The sequence below is a fragment of the Serinus canaria genome, chromosome 6 (genome assembly GCF_022539315.1).
Source record: "Serinus canaria isolate serCan28SL12 chromosome 6, serCan2020, whole genome shotgun sequence".
NCBI lineage: Eukaryota > Metazoa > Chordata > Aves > Passeriformes > Fringillidae > Serinus > Serinus canaria.
Genome location: NC_066320.1, coordinates 3,440,332 through 3,457,775, shown reverse-complemented (window position 1 = coordinate 3,457,775; position 17,444 = coordinate 3,440,332). Strand labels below are relative to the sequence as shown.

General features: G+C 45.0%; 1 protein-coding gene across 1 annotated transcript in view; it reads left to right on the top strand.

Annotated features, from left to right (window-relative positions):
- The window catches only part of PTEN (phosphatase and tensin homolog), a 47,549-nt gene extending 35,264 nt beyond the window's left edge, over nt 1-12,285 (top strand). Inside the window, exons 7-9 of the mRNA XM_030240951.2 lie at nt 384-550; nt 7,205-7,429; nt 8,671-12,285. Coding sequence (XP_030096811.1) covers nt 384-550; nt 7,205-7,429; nt 8,671-8,856 — 578 coding nt within the window. The 3' untranslated portion in view covers nt 8,857-12,285. The remainder of the gene's footprint in view (nt 1-383; nt 551-7,204; nt 7,430-8,670) is intronic.
- Nucleotides 12,286-17,444: the final 5,159 nt, after the last annotated feature.

Here is a 17,444-nt window from a genome sequence, read left to right as displayed (position 1 = left end):
ACATGACCAGCCAACAACTGGAAGAAAAGGTGAGAGAGAATAAAACCTCTCCCTTTGGTCTGTGCAGTAGAGAGGAGGGGGAAATGCAAGGAACAGTCAAGTAATTCACATTTGACAGTCATTACATTAAAAAGAAATAACATTTTAGGAACTCCCTGGGGGCCTGAAAGTATTGCCATGGAGGACAGAAGTCTCTCAGGCTGTTTCCAGTAGCATCTGGCAAAGTTTGATCCCCTGTGGTGTTAAACCCTTAAGAGAAATGTTGCTGAATTTGAAAATATCATAGCACACGATTTTATTTCTGCTACCAACGTTGTGCTGCTTTTTTTTTTGCCTCTTTGGAAGCTTTTCTCACCAAATGCCACTCTTGTTTTGTCCCACAGATCCTCAGTTTGTGGTGTACCAGCTAAAGGTAAAGATATTCACCTCCCCTTCAGGACCCTCACGACGTGAAGACAAGTACATGTACTTTGAATTCCCTCAACCTTTGCCCGTCTGTGGTGATATCAAAGTGGAATTTTTCCACAAACAGAACAAGATGTTGAAAAAGGTTGGTTTCCTTGCTTTTTCTGAAAAATATTATCAAGCCAGCCCCTGATGCTTGGGGGTTGGGATGTTGGTTGTTTTTCAGGGATGTGTAATCACGGCGTTTAATCCTTTGATGTCTGGTTTTCCCAAGGAGCCAACGAACCACAAAATGAAAGTTGGATGTTTGGGGAGTTGTGAGATGAAGTACAAAGGTTGGGTAAAAATGATCCTGGGTCTGTATTGCAGTCTTTTGGGTAGTAGTGAGTAATCTAATTGAGGAAGAAACATTCACCTTCTAAAAATAGACTTGCATACTGAGCAAGTTAACTCCAGCTGTTTTTTTCACTAAATTTTCCTGAGGTTTGAGCAGGCACAGAAGATCCTGTCTGTGCTGTTGGCTGATTTGTACCCATCTGTCAAATTTAGCTGAATTTCTGAGATAATTGAGTTCCCACGCACTTTGTAAAAGTATCTCTGCAATCTCTTCCACCACCTCTCTGTTCCCAGCTGCAGTGCCTTGACATGAGAGGTTTAGAGAATTCCCTCAGAGCTGAGGATTTTATTAGGGTCTCAGTTGTGGGGAAAAAAAAAATATAATTAACCTAGGACTTGCTTTGAAACCAAAGTCAGGCAGTTCTTAAAGCTGAATTCTTGAGTTTCTTTAGTTCTGGTGCTTGTGGAGTCACTTTGGATCTACCAGAGTGAAACTGTGCTGATTAAAGGCTACCTTGGTATTTGCTACTTAAAACTCCTCATCAGTAGCTACTCACTGCTGAGTGGAGGTTAGAAAACTTAAGAGCATTCAGTGAGTAAATTCATAAAAGGAAGAAATGCTCAAGTGGATCAGGAGACAAAGAAGTGCTGGGGTCACATCACTTAGAGCTGTGCACAGGTTGTACCTGCCAGCTGTGTGTGAGTGAACATGCACACATTGTGTGGGCTTGCTTGTGTGAACAAGTTTAATTCAGGTGCTGTGTCTGCAGAAGTTTCTGCACAGTTCTTTAGTGGTCCTGTTTTCCTTCTCTGCCTGTTTGAGGAGATGCTTTAGTTGGTCAGTGCAGTTATGTGCAGTACAGAGGCTGTAAAAGCAGTTTAAAAGTAGAAATTCTGTTTCAAAGCTGAGATTATTGTCATGCAAGCAGCCAGTTCTGAGAAGAGACTTCTGCAGGAGCACCCAGATGAGTGCTGTGGGCTGTGAGCAGGAGGGATGCAGGGAGGAGCTGATGCAAAGCCCCAACATCTGAGACATTTACCTACCCTCTCCTGTCTGAACTGTGAGTTTGTTCTCCTTTGCCATCTCCAGTACCTCATGGATTGCAGACAGACCTGATGGGAAGTGCTGTGCTGCCCTGCCCATCCCTGAAATACCTGTGTGCAGCTTAGGATCTTGGCTCTGCAGCCCCAGGAACAAGCTGCTGTTTTGTTTTACCCCTGGAAATTTGTTTTAAAATTTCTTTTACCCCTGGAGAGAGCACTGAGATGCAGAGACAGTGTTGTGAGAGCCCCTCATGAGCACCCACAGTTTCTGCAGTGTGAGTTGGGTCTTCAGGAGTGTGTAGAAGTGCAGAAGCACAGCAGGAGGATTACTGTGCTGGAGTTTCATTTCAGAGTATCAGATTGTGGTTTCATTTCTTAAGAATCTTTGTTGTTTCTGAGTAGCTGGTTGGGTTTTTTGTGTTGTTTTTTTTCCTTTTTGTCTATTCTTATCAAATACCCGAACTGTCTGGGTTTTGTGGATTACAGGTAATGCAGAGCTGCTCAGTTTCTCATTGTTTTTGGCCTGCTAAAGCCAAAGAAATGGTGAAGCTGGTTCTTTTCACATCTGCAAACTTTTCTGAGATGGAAACTGCTCCTTCATCAACTAGTTAAAAAAACCACCTTGATAATCTCTCTAAAATATCTGTTGAATCAAGTGTCTTATTGTCTCAGCTTTCAGTATGAATGGAGGACAGAGGAAAATAGGTGTGAGATGTTCCACAGTTGTGATAAGATCCCCTCTCTCAGCTCTGCTGCAAACACAGGAGCTGATCCTTCCACATGGTCCTTGCACAGGTTGTTGCATTAAGTGAATAAGGTGAGAACAGGGCACAGGGGAACAGTGGTGCCAGAAGAACCTGCCTTGGCTCAAACTGAGCACATTTCTCTCTCCAGCTGTTCCACATCTGTGCCTGTTCCTTTTCTACATCAACTATCTCCACAACTTTTACCCAAAACTGAAGGCCCTCCACTGGGGACACTGGTATTTTAAAGATCCCTTTATGCAATGATCACCTCATTCATGAGGAGCATAATTAGGAGTAACAGCATCTTATCTTTCAGAGATTCTGCTTTATTAACCAGGTTTATGAAAAGTTGAATGGTAAGTCTGTTCTTGTTCTTCCCAGGTTTTCTGTTAGCAGATTGCAGGTAGCTAAAGAACTCTTAAAGACACCACATATTAATCAGTCTGAATTTTAACTTTAGCATAATAAAACTAAGAATATCAATTAAAAGTGTAATTCCTGATCCATTCTGAGCCTCAGGCTGGAGAATGGCTGTGTCTCATCTCTGGAGATGAAGAAAACATCTTTGCCCTGGCTCTGATTTGGTGTTTGATAACACAGATGGCCCAGATTCCCTCACCTGTGTTTGCTTCCCAATCCTTTGAAGGACAGCATTATCTGCAGAGCTCTCTGTAAGGAGGGCCCTCCTCAATTTTGGATAAAATTATCCATAAACAAGACCAAACCTCAATGACTGCAGACACCTAACATTGCAGAGTCAGTGTGAGATTTAAAGCAGCCACATGTCCTTTCTTTTAATGGCAAAAGTTAATTTAGGCAAGTTCAGTGGCTTTTGGGAGCTGACCTCAGCCACAGGATCATTGGTACAGGGCTGGCAGCATTGGAGAAGTTTCATCCCTTCCATAGTTTCTGCCACTTGGCATTAGTTAGAAGTCCCCAGCTCTTGGTCTTTGCTTGTCTAATCAAGTTGTTTACTTTATCCTCAGACTGTTTCTTCAGTGAGCTGTAGCTACTTCCTTTCAAGAATGAAATGCATGCCCACATGAGAACAAGATGGCTTGAGGCTCAAGTGCTGGGACTGTGGATAAATTTCTGATGGGTAGAAGTTTGTAATTTGGGGGATTTTTGGTTTGCTTTTTGAACATGGCTTTTGCTTGTAGTTTGACTGTTCTTCCATCTCAGACTGCTGCTGAGGGTTTTTTTTGTAGTTTTTCCTCTAGTTTTGCTTCCATGGATCTCTGCAAAGCCTTTTTCTTCCAGTTATTGATGTTGACATGATAATCTGAAAGTATTTCAGAGTATCCTTAGATCACTCGGTTCAATAGGAGCCTGTTTAAAAATAATACAGAAATCTCCTCATCTTCCTGCCTCCAGAGCCTGGGGCTGAAGGAGACCTTTTTTTGGGAGTCCTCCCAGTACAAATGAGAGGGAAATGTTGATGTGGGTTTAATTTGTAAGAGTCAGTGGTGTTTTATCCCCAGACTCCAGCGTAGGAGGGCTGACAGCATTGTTTGAGCAGTTGCATTTCATCTCTCAAGCCTAGAGATAAGTTCTGCTGCAGAGTTCAACAAGACTTTGGGCAGTTGCTGTTAAGCAAACACTGAGGAATGAACTCTGAAAATGTCAGAAGAGTCAGTGTTGGTCTGTAAATGGTACAGGAAGTTCCATCAGGGGAACAGGCTGAACCAAGATCCCCATTCTTGGAGAGCATCTCCAGCCCCCCAGCGGGTGCTGCAGAGTGCCTGGGGATCTCTCAAACTCTCAGGAGGACATGACAGCTCCTGATGGATGCCTTAAATCTTGGATTTGGATCCCAATCTGCAGCTAGAGACCAGCTCTAGAGTGGAGGATGTTTTTCTGTCAGTCTGAGACCCTGCACGAGGTGAGGACAAGCACTGTTTGTCAGAATTGTGGGATTAAATCAGCCTCTGTCTCATCTGATACTGCACTGGAGATTTATGGCACAGATTTGGTTATGGGAAGAAGTACATCTGTGGTTTGTTTTTTTTTTTTTTAAGACAGATGTCTGTGATGTAACTGGAAGTGAAGCAAAACACATTGAAAAACAGTCTCTAATACTTTTTTGATTTTTTTCAGAAGTCTATTCATTAACTTGTGTTATGTGAGCACTTGGTCTGGTATTTTGATTTGCTATATAAAGCCTGAGTTCAGTTCATGCCTTGATTTTTAAAATTCCTATCTTTGGCCCATATTACATCATCTTTCTTCCTTGTCTCCCATGAAATATCTTGGGTCCTGATGCTTCAGCTAAATCCTCTCTTTGAATAATGGATTTGCTCTTCAGTGAAAACAGTGACACAAGTTATCAGCCTTAAGAGCTAATTCCAAAAAACATGACCAAGTCTTCCCTCCATTTGAGTGGCCATGGCATGTTCCAAGAGCCATGAACTCAGTTTATTAGGCTAATTAAGTTGTGCAGTGGGAAGGAAAAGAAAATAACTCGATGCTTTAAAAAGCTGGAGGGAGATAAAAGGAGAAATGACCAGCTCAGCTGAGTTGTAATGTTTAGTTTGAGTCCCTGAAGACCTCTGGAAATTTGTCCCAAGGAACACAGATTAAAAGCTGTCTAGGGAGAGGTTTGTTGCCCTGTCAGTGAAGCTGAGTCCCCCCAGCCCTTAAAGTGCCAACTAAATCCCTCCTGGTTCTGCACTCATGGAGCTGGAGGTGAGGGGTGACAAAACTGTGCCTTCTGCTTCTGCTGGCACTGATTCTATCCAGGGGCCTCTTTTCCTGTGGCACTGGGGACCAGCACCAGAGGGGTCCCAGCAGGAAAGTGCTGCTTGTCTCTGTCTCACCTCCTTGGAGTTCTTTCTGAGGGACTCACTGTGTGGGTGAGGAGGAGGCTGGGGTGGGGTACCCTGAGCTTGTCTTCACAGAGGTTTTGTCTGCTCTGGGGCAGGGACATCAGCAGAATGAACCCAGGATGTTCATCCTCAACTTCCAGACCCAGGCAGGGCTTTCCAAGGCTGCTCCTGGGGAAAGAGGAGGGTGGAAATGTATAAGCAGGGCCTGGCCAGAACCTGCTAACTGCTGCCTGCCATGGGTGGGCTCCAACAAGGCTTCTTCAGAGGTGGGATGGCTTGAAGGGACTCAGTGGCAGTGGGAAACATCTGTTACTCCCCAAATTTGCTAGATTTGGTTCCCAAAGTGCTGGAGAGAGGCACGTGCTGAAGTGGGGAACTCAGCTACCAGAAGTGTTCCTGGCTGGATTTTTAATTTCTGTCCTGGGGTCTCTCAGGTGCTTACAAAAATGCAGACAAGCTGGAAGTGGTTTTGTAGGCTTTACCTAAAATACTGAAAACGAGTCTGCTGACCTTTGGCAGAGAGGGACACTTGTGAATTCCCAGTATCCTGTTTAAATAAATTTTTGAGGAGGAGGAGGAGTGTGAGTTAAGTAGTCCAGCTCTTCCCTGGCTTCTTTCATTGGCTCAGGAAAATGCTGTGGTATTTTGCTGGTGCCAAACTGCCTTCAGCAGGAGGCCTGCTCATGTCACACACACTGGAACCACATCTGTTCCACCTCTGATTTCCCCCCTGCTTCCTTACCAGCAGAGATGAATGGGAAGATAGGGCAGGACGTGGATTTTCCAGTAAGAAATTGGAATTACAGCTCCTTGGTAAACCAAACTATGTAAGTTAGCTCAGAAGGAGTGAGTTGGTGTTCTGGTGCTGTGCAATACCAAGGAATGCTAGGTTCTGCAATGGCTTGCTTTCCCTGCAGCTTCAGCAGCAATGCTGACCCTCGTGGGAAGAACTGGCAGCTTGGATCTTGAGCCTGAAAAGGCAGATCAGAGTCAGAGAGGAGATTTTGTGTCTAAAGAGCAAGTGGATGTGGCTCAGTGTCAGAGAGAGGGGTTTGGTGTGCCAAGGAGAGCTGACCTTGGAAACAGCAGCTCTGGGCTGGCAGAAAGCTGGCTCTCCTTCAGAGAGCCCTCAGGAGCTCTGATAGAGGCCTGTCCTGCCTCTGGGTGCAGCTGGGGCTGTGGCAGAGTGGAGACTCCAAGTGCTGAAGGTCATCTCTCAAATTCTGCTTGAGCTGGACATCCTTCAGCTGCCACTGCCTGGGCTTCTCCCTGAAATCTTCCACTGGCTCTGCCTTCTTCTCAGTGCTGCTCAGCAAAGCTGTGACTGCATGAAATCACCGATGAATCCTTTACTCATTTGTGGTTTTGCTCAATTGTAGCTATTTCTGTATAAAAATAAGAAAAGCTTTCTGTTACAGGGGAGATTTCAGTATTACTCACCTCAGCTAGCTCACACAGGTTGTTTGTTGGGTTTAGGGATTGCTTGGCAAGGTGTGAGCAAAAAAAAAAAAAAATCTGTTTATGCCTTGTGATTGCAAGTTTCAGTTTATTGAATTTATTATCATCTGCTTTTATTGCAGGTAGGATAGTTTTAAGCCCAGCTCTCTATGAGTAACTTCTAAAAGCTTAGCTGGTTAAAATTGAGCTTGATGAATGCAGATTTTTGTGTGTTGTCCAGGAGATGTGGTGAAAATATCTTTGCATGCAATGTAACAAATGACATACTGTTGTCCCACCAAGTTTTGCCTGATATTACAAATCTGTTTTTGACCAGATGCTGATAGCAGTCTAATTAACGTGCCATTAGTGAATACTAAAGCAAGCTTGTTTTCTGTCTTCCTCCCCCAGGACAAAATGTTTCACTTTTGGGTAAATACATTCTTCATAGGACTGGATGAAAATTCAGACAAAGTAGAAAATGGAAGTCTAGTTGCAGATCAGGAACTTGATGGTATTTTCAGTACAGAGCGCTCAGATAATGATAAGGAATATTTAATCCTTACATTAACAAAAAACGATCTAGACAAAGCAAATAAAGACAAAGCCAACAGATATTTCTCTCCAAACTTCAAGGTCAGTATGTTTTATGTGTGAACAGAGCTGAAAAGCTGCATGATTTGTTTGTCTTGCCTTTGGAGGGACCATGTGAAATTGCTGTGTAGAAGCTGTGTTGGTGTTGCCATCACTCAGCAAAGCTCTGAGCTTTGTGCTTCTCTCTGCTTTTTGGGGAACTGATGCATGTTGAGAGGCTGGGGTGGAAATCTTCAGGTTGTTCCAGGTGTTTGCCAAAGCCATCAGAGGCTGGGAGAGCTGGTGACCAGGTGGCATCTTCCCTGCTCCAGCCTGCATGGCCTGTGGGCTGGGCACACTGAGCTCTTGAGCTGGTTTGCAGCTGTGCCTGTTCTGTGGGAAGCAGAGGGGGCCACGACGGTGATCTGGGGTCTGCAGCATCTCTCTGGTGAGGAGCTGGGCCTGGTCAGTCTGGAGAAGGCTGAGGGGGATCCCATCAGTCCACACAGCCATCTCCAGGGGCTGGCAGAGGAGGGTGCCAGGCTCTGGAGGAGAAGCAAAGGCCATAAACTGAAACACAAATTCCACCTCAACACGAGGAAGAACTTCTTTCCATGGGTGTGCAGAGCCCTGGAACAGCTGCCTGGGGAGGGTGTGGAGTCTCCCTCTCTGGGTTCATCCCAAGCTCACCTGGAAATGCTCCTGTGCCTGGGCAGGGGATTGGACTAGATCATCTCCAGAGATGTCTTCAAGCCCAGCTGTCCTGTGATTCTTGGAATACCTTAGCCTGGCACTTTAGCTTTGGGGAGTATGAGCCATTGCCAGCAGTGTTTTAAATGTGCAAAATGCATTTGTAAGAATTCCAGCATTTTCTGACTTACTCATAAAAGATCAGCCAGAGCTCATGTGAAGGTAATGGTCATAGCTGCTTGGAGTATTGCTTAGGTCAGACTGCCCACACAAGAGTCAGCTGTTAGAGAGGGTTTTGTTCGTTCCTGTGCACTCCTGCTGCAATCTCCTGGTGCTCTGGGAGTTGGGGAAGGCTGGAGGGTGTGCTGGGATGTCCTGCTGCTGCAGCTCAGGAGCACCTGAGCACTCAGCCAGACACAATTCCTGCAGCTGGGTTGGAAAATCCTGCTGCTTTGCCAGGGGTGGAATTGAGAGGCTGGCAAACCTCTCTCTGGGGAGAAGAGCGTGGTTGTGACTCAGGGTAGCCAGGTCCTGTGCTGTTAAAAAATTGCTTTGTTGCCTGTGCTCAGTTAAATCCTGGTTCCCTTTTTAAATGTTGTTTTTTCCTTCCCCAGGTGAAGCTATTTTTCACAAAAACAGTAGAAGAGCCATCAAATCCAGAGGCTAGCAGTTCAACTTCTGTAACACCAGATGTTAGTGACAATGAACCTGATCATTATAGATACTCTGACACCACTGACTCTGATCCAGAGAATGAACCTTTTGATGAAGATCAGCATACGCAGATTACAAAAGTCTGAATATTTTTTTTATCAGAGATAAAAAAGAACCATACAAAAAAAACAAAAAAAAAAAAAAAACAAAACCATGAAGACAGACAAACTTGAATAAACTGAAAGAAAAAAAAAAGGACCTTTCTAAATGGCAAAAGGACATAGTGTCAGATTACCAGTTATAGGAACAATTCTTTCCTGACCAATCTTGTTTTGCCCTACAAATCTACAGGGTTTGACGCTTGTCCAGTCGGGGGGGTTAAAGAAAGGTTACGTAGCTCTTATGTATATACCTTTTTGTGTCAAAGGACATTAAAACTTCAATTAGGAACTATAAACATGGCACTTTCCCATTTTATTCCAGTTTTATAAAAGTGGAGACAGACCTAATGTGTATGCGTAGGAATTTTTCCTTTTGTGTTCTGTCACCAAACGAAGTTTCAAAAACCGAAAAGAAAAGAAAAAAAATATATATATTTACAGGTTCACATCCTGCCCCTTTTTTTGCACTTGTGTGGCAACAGAAAAGTCTGCAGTTGGCTAAGAGATGTTTCTAGAAGGTTTTTCCTACATTGTAATGCATGTTTTTTGGATGGGGGCTGGAAGGTGATGCTCGGAAAGGAGCGTGGCCTGTGTACCATATCCGGCTGTTCCATGCACCTTTCCTCAGCATGCTGCCCTAATTCATCCGGGACAATGGGTGAGGAGTCGCCGCTGTCACTGCTTGTTGTTTGTGCATTTTTCATTTTTTTTAAGTGTAATGGTGCTAGAAAAGGCAGCTAGAGAGAGTGATTCTGTCTAGGGGTACAGGAATGAACCTTCACGACACCCACGAGACCCGCGCTATGAAGGGAGACAAGGAATTGGGGTCACGAAAAACAAAACAAAAACAAAAGGAAACACAGCAACAATGACTTAACCATACAAATGTGGAGGCTATCAACTAAAGTAAGAGCTTGAAACAAATGGTTACAAAATTCGACAATGATTTATTGGGATTTTTTTTTCTGAATTGTAATGGCTGCTCCATCTCCTGTGTAATCAAGGCCAGTGCTAAAAGTCAGATGCTCTTAGTGCAAAAACATCAGTCAACATCTTACATTTATATTAGTAGTTTTTCAATCATATTCCTGCTGTGAATACTTCATGTGCTGCCTTGCAAGCTTTATTTTTTTTTTCCCCTCTCTCATTAATATAAAAAGATTTTGTAATGGTGCACAGGAAATGTCATTGGAGATTCTCCAGGTTAGTGTTTGTTTGGAAGATTTCTGATGCATTTATTCAATCAAACCTCTGTCAGCCGTTCCACCCCTTTGACCTTACACATTCTATTACAATGAGTTTTGCAGTTTTGCACACTTTTTTTTTTTTAAAAAAAAAAAAAGTCATTAACTGTTAGGGAATTTTACTTGAATACTCATTACCTGCAATGTTTAAAAAACGGACATTACACACCAGAGACAGGAAACCAGTGTTGCAGTAAATTCTCAACGCTGTAAATGAAGATTAAAAAGCAGAACTTGTCCTAAATACATTACTATCAAAAACAACCCCTCAAACCACCCAACAGATTGTTTTCCTAAGCCAAGTGGCAGTGTTGGATTATTTGTTCCTAGGGTAGGGCTCAGAGTTGGCTTCTGGTGGATGATTGTCACGCCCAGCCCGAGGTGGCTCAGGAGTCCAGCTGCTGGCACATCCAAATTTGAATGGGCCCCTCTGAGGGGGCCATGAACAGCTGACCCCAAATTGATGCTTTTTTTAGGGTGTAGTTCACACATCCCCCCCGCTTAATTAACTTCTTGGTGCTGACATGGAAGTTCATGAGCTGTATTCTCAGCCAGAATTATGAATGGGATCTGTCAGAGCCCTGTACAGCAGCATTAATGGTTGGAATTTGAACCACACAAGGCAGGACTTCCACTAATTACAGCTGGTAAACCGAGGTGTAAAGGGCTTTTAAAGAATTATTTTTTTCTTACCTGGTTTCTGTTGGTCAATTCTGCTCCTCAGATTCATGATTCTAACTTCTAACAAAGCTGGTAATACGTTCTGGCTTACAGGTTTAATTAGACTTTAATGGATCAAGGTTCAACGAGCAGGAGGTGGCTTTCCCTTGGGAACAGGAATTTTAACTCTTACCCTTCCAATCGTGTTTTCACCCTGTCTGGTTTATAACAGTTGAAAGTTGTGTTGTGCTTAATAAAGCAAAGTGCTCCTGCTTGGAGAGTGTTGGGATCTTGGCAGTGCTGCGTGTCCCACTTTGGAGAATCAGGATTGGATGGTGCAGCTCCAGTCGGTGACGCCGGATCGGGAATCAGGACGCAAGGATGGGCTTTTGCACTGTTACTTTTCCTTTGGAATGTGAAGGTTGGAATGAGGGTTTGGATTCTTTTTTTTTTTTTTTTTTTTTTAATGTTTCGACGTCTTTGAGAAGCCTTGCTTACATTTTATGGTGTAGTCATTGGAAATGGAAAAATGGCATTATATATATATATTATATATATAAATATATATTATACATACTCTCCTATACTTTATTTCAGTTACCACCCCCATAGAAGTTGACAAGAATTGCTATGACTGAAAGGTTTTTGAGTCCTTACTAAAACTTTATTTATGACAGTATTCATAATTAGCTTGAGCTGCATTCTGTAGGTAATCTTTCCTTGAGTTTCCAGACTGTATGCTTCAGCCTGCTGGGATGTGCAAGAGCTTACATGTCTGAAACTACTTGAAGGCATCACTTTGGTAAGAGCTTAACTGTAAGGCCCTGAAGCATCCCCTGGGCTCGGGCAGCCCCAGTGGAAATCTCTGCCACAGCTCCTCCAGGGCAGCTGTGCAAATCAGCCTCCAGATTCCTCCCCGGGGCACACATTGTAAACTGAAGTGGAGTTTACATGCAGCATCAAAATTAGCTCTCCAAATTCAAAACAAAACAAAAAAACCACCTTGAAATAATCCAAAAAGAGGATGCTGGTGTGCAAGTTCCATGTTTAGTCCTAGCAAATGTGTGCAATATGTTAACGATGCCTGTGGTTGCCACGAAGTGCCTCGTTTACCTTCTCAATACTGTTGGAAAGTGTCGTGCATGCAGATGGATGGGGTGGGACTGTGCACTAAAAGGGGCTCCAACTGCAGCGTCTTGGCAGAGCTGCCTTTCTCTGCCACTTCAAATTTTCCAGTCTGTTTTCATATAGCATATATATATATAGATACTAAAAGAAAAAAAAAAAATCAGTCTGTTAAGCAGCCTTACTCTGATTCAGCCTCTTCAAATACTATTGTGCTGTGCAACAGTGGCTCTGTGTGTAACTGAGAATACACAAAAACCAAGTATGACATGTACAGGATAATGCCTCATACAAATCAGATGTCCGTTTGTTATTGTGTTTAACAACCCTTTATCTCTTAGTGTTAAAACTCCACTTAAAACTGATTAAAGTCTCATTCTTGTCACTGTGTGGGTGTTTTATTGCAGTCTCCTGAGCTTGGCAAACAGCTGAGACGTTGTGCTTGTGAAGCTGTGGAATTTGGAGCGTGGTGCTCGCAGCCAAGGGTGCTCCTTGTGCAGCTCCAAAAGCTGCTGTGTTCCAGAGGCTTGACCAGGGTAGCAGTGGAACTCCAGATGTGTGCAGGGATATCAAACCCTCTCTTTGGTGTCCTGGTGAGGGGCAGGGGCACCTCCTGGGGCATCAAACCACACGGGCAGGTGCCTGTCCCCAGTGCCTGAGGAGCTGCAGGAAAGATGGGCACAGACTAATGACAAGGAAAAGGGGAATGCATTCCCACTGCCAGAGATTGCTCTCACCGGGAAGAAATCCTTCCCTGGCAGGATGGGCAGGCCCTGGCACAGCTGTGGCTGCCCCTGCATCCCTGGCAGTGCCCAAGGCCAGGCTGGACTTGGAACCTTGGAGCAGCCTGGGACAGTGGCAGTGTCACTGCACATGGCACTGGATGGGCTTTGAGATCCCCTCCCACCCAAACCATTCTGGGATTCTCTATTTATTCTCCAAGAGAACTTATTTGAAAATTCACCTTGTAAATAAGGTCATGTTGCATCTGCTGCATGAAGAGTCCCACCTGAGAATTCCTGAAGTAGCTTTGTACTGACAAGGAGATGCATTTTCCCCTGTGGAATCATAGGGTTGTTGAGGCTGGAAAGGCCCTCTGAGATCATCAAGTCCACTCTCAGGACAGGTCAAGCAGGTGATTCTGGGGTTCTTCTGGTTGTTTGGCCTTTTCCAAGCCAGATTTTAAAGTGGCACTTCAATCCTAGGTGGAGTTCCCTGTTCCCAGGCTTATCCTGGGCTTGCAGGAATGTGAGAGAGGCGGGAAGGTGACTTCAGGTGGCTCTTGTCCCTCCCTCCCTCCCTCCCTCCCTCCCTCTGCTAACGCCATTCCTGGCCCACATTTGGCTGAGCATCCCCAAAAATCTCCAGTTCTGGTGGGACAGGGAAGGTTTGGGTGCAGTGTTGGCCAGGTGGGGCTGAGCCCACAGGTGCTGCCCAAGCTGTCAGTGCCTGTTCCTTTTGCATCCAAAAAAATGGAAGTAGGCTGGGAAGATGCAGAGGAAGGGCAGGAAGCTCAGAGGAGATTGGGTTCAACATGATGAGGAGTTTCTATAAACACAGAGATCTCTCTATGAAGGGATGCTGGTCTGGAGACAGAAGTGCTGTGGACAGAGGATTATATTTATTTGACTTTTACACTCTTGTCCCATTGACTGAAAGTCCCATGGCCCAAACCCAGCAGCTAAAGGTGGTTTCTAGGCAAAAATGCTCATTTTTTTTCCACTCTGGTGAGCCACGTGGTGACAGAGCTGCCCAGGGAGGTGCTGGGTGCCAGCCCAGAGGACAATCCCTGTGCTCCATCCCCACACCTGTGCTTTCCATGTCCTCTGAGCCTCTCCAGCTCCAGGGCCTGCCTGATCTTTCCCAGCCCCAGGGAGCAGCAGCTCAGTTCCTTCAGGTCCCTTTCCAGGTGGTTAATAATTAATTGTGTCTTCTTTTAAAGCTGCGGCAGAGCTATAAATTGCACTCTTGTAAGAGATTGGTAGGAGAATTTTCAAGTGTTTTTCCTGCAGTTTTGGTTGGTTCTGCAGTGAGTGATGGCACCTGCCAGTGATGATGTTTGTGTTGGTCTGACCTGATTCCCTGGGGTGACCTGGCTGCAGTGGGAGCTGCACTGGGAAAAAAATTAAAAAAAAGCCCAACAATCCATCCCTGCAGATGGAGATTGATGCAAAGGGAGGGAGGGAGGTCAAATAAGGAGCCACTCAGTGTCTTCTCAAAACCAGACCCTGAATTGCTTCTTTGGCTTCTTGTCACCCTCATTCTTTGGTATCTTCTCAAATCCCATCTTTCCACATCTGTCCCTGCTAATTATGCTCCCCTTTTTTTTTTTTAATTTTTTTTTCTACACAGTCCTGTGCTAGGCAGATGAGAAAATCCCTTTATTTTGAACTGATGGGCCCACTAAAATCAAAACCATTACTTGTTTCCTTGCCTTTCGCTCCCTGTTCTTTGTGACTTTTCCTAGCTGGGCTTTATTTATGGCATTTCATTATTTTTTGCATTTTTCCATGTGTTTCTCCTCATTTTCCACTCATCTTCTGTGCTTTCAAACTTCTCAGCCTCTGCTCTGTGTTGCAATATAGGACAGGTGATTATTTTCTGCCTGGGTTTTTTTAGAGGATTTTTTTGTTTGTTTATTTGGTTGATTTTTTTGCTTGTGGTTTTTTTTTTTTTTTTTTTTTTCCTTTTTGTCTACCAACCTTTATTCTGAAGGCATAGCAAGAAGAAACACTTTTAGGTTGCATTAAAAAAAAAAAAAAAAAAAAGAACAGCTCTGAGAAACATCAGGGTTGTTCAGGTTCAGCAGATGTGTTTGCCTTGGTGAGCTCCTGGTGCTCTGCACAAACTTGGATGTGTTTATCTGGTCTAAGGGGAACAATGGGACTTGTGATGAGCAACCTGAATTAAAAACTTGCTGATGAACTGCTGGGCTACACTTTCTGCAAATGGGCTGTACAGAAGTATTAAAAAAACCAGGCTTGGTGTGCTTTATTTTTACTTTTTGAGGGCTCCTGTGCTTGGTAATTTACTTTGTCTCCCATGGCTAAGCCCTGAAACAGATTCATGATTTTTCTTCATGATTTCCTGTTCATGGAGGGGTTTTAAGCTGATAAAAGGTGGAATTTCAGAGGCTGAGCTTTGTGCTTCAAATTACCCTGTGTGTAATTCAGGCTGCTTCAGGCCCTACTGGTGTTTTTTTGGCCTTGGACAAAATAATTGTAGCATGAAGGTGATGTGGGGTCTGGGAGAGGCTGGACTGAGGAATTCCAGCAGCCTGCACAGGGAGATCAGGGCTGCCCCATGGCAGCAGGAAAACAGGGAGGATTCTGTCATGGAAATCTGTGCAGGAATGAGCCTTTAAAAGGGAAATTAACGAGTTTGGAGGAGAAGGCAGCAGAGGCTTTAATGTAAAGCAGGGCTTGGTAATGGGAGAGTGAAACCTCGTGGGTGGAGGCATGGAACTTGTGAGGAAAGGGGTGATGGCACATGTTTATGGAGATTTGCTGGGCTTCTGCAAGGATGGGATGGAGCAGCTGATGGGAGGTGGCTGAGAGGCATCTGGAGGGAGGGAGATGCCTTTGAGAGGTTGGCTTGGGGATCCTTTGCTTTTAAAAAGTGTTTGAAACTATGGAAACAGGAGGGCTGACAGCTCCAGACTGGAGTTGGGACTGCAGGCAGCTCAGGAAAATGTTGGGATTTGCGTTGGAGGATGGTAAAGATCAGGCAGCAGTGAGAGGAGACTGATAACATCCACTCAAAAAGGAGGGTGGTTACTCCCCTTCCCTGAATATCAGCTCTTGGGAAGGATTTGGCTGTTCCCTGAAATCTGAAAATCTGAATGTGAAGAAGAAGTCTGAATTTCTGAAGTCTGAACGTGCAGAAAACCAGCTCTGGCCCATGGTTTTTGGGTGTCTGAAGGTTCAGGGGTTCTCAGGCCTCACTCACAGGTGGGCACCCTTCAAACCAACCTGGAAAGGGCTGGGGACTCCTTGGAGAAGCTGCAGCCCCCTGGGAAAGAGAAAGGGATGGAAGCTCCACTGAGCTGAGGAACACAGGGCCGTGATAAAAAGCCAAATAGGAAGGCTGGAATGATTTTCACCCCAGCTGGTCCATCCTCTTGGCTTTTAATTTGTCTCTTGTGTGTCAAAAGGAAGGAGGAGCTTTGCACAAGAGCTCCCAGCTCACCATTTGTGCCTTGAAGCTGGAGAAGGGATGGCACCCAATGTGGCCGTGTCCTTTTCTGGGGGTGGGGGCTGTGCTGCAGCACTCCAGGGAATAATCTGGCTTCCCCTGAAGCTTGGAGCACAGAAAAAAGAGTCTGGAAGGAGAATTTGCCACCTTCATCTCTTTGTCAGCTCCCCCTGACTGACTTCACTCCCCAAGAGTAAGATCTGGAGAGTTTATTGTAGAGGAGCACGAGCAGAGCTGCCAAACTCTGGCATTCACCCAGGACAAAGCTCTACCTGCTGGACAAAGAACTGAGCTGTGCCAAAGCATCTCCTGAGCAGTATCTGGAAGGCAGCTAGGTGCTGGAGGTGGGAGTGTGAATGACCCTAAGCCAGCCCATTGCTCATGGCATGTCCTTGGTGTCCTTGCTGAAGGTCCCAGCATCCATATCTGTGGGATTTTCTTGTCAAACTTTCATCCTTCCCAAGGATCAGGAGCTTGCTCAGCTTTGCAGGTTTCCTCTCTCCATCCATCCATCATCCATCCATCCATCCATCATCCATCCATCCATCCATCCATCCATCCATCCATCCATCCATCCATCCATCATCCATCCATCCCTCATCCATCCATCCATCCATCCATCCATCCATCCATCCATCCATCATCCATTATCCATCCATCCATCCATCCATCCATCCATCCATCCATCCATCCATCCATCCATCCATCCATCCATCAATGAACCCATCCATCCATGGATCCGTCCATCCATCCATCCATCCATCCATCCATCCATCCATCCATCCATCCATCCATCCATCCATCCATCCATCCATCCATCCATCCATCCACCCACCCACCCATCCTGAGGTGGCTCTTGGCAGGGAGAAAATGCAGCATGAGGAGGTGGATGTGCCCTGGAGTCACTTCCATTTATGGGGATGGGAAAGGAAATCATTTGGGGGCCCTGGGGCAGCACCTACACCCTCACCCAGGTGCTGAGGCATGAGCTGGCCAAGAAGTGCTGCCCAAAACCCCCATTACCCCCCTTTCTTTAGTTCAGGAGATGGTTTTTTTTTTTTCTTTTCTTTAAAAATTAGAGTGCAGCCAAGGTTGTCAAAAAGGTAAAATGTGGAGAAAAAAAAAAAAAGATTCACGTCCATGCTTCACTATGTTAGAGGTGTGTTCTGAGAGGGTGAAAAAAGAAATCTGAGCTGTCTGCAGCAGCAATCATCATTGCTTTTGATAATATCAAGGCTGTGCAGCCTTGATGTACATGAAATACCCTACCTGCATGGCCAGGGTGCTCAAGGTGTGCTTTTGACCCAGCTCAGTGGCCATGACCTGATGTCTTCTCCTCAGTATTTGCCT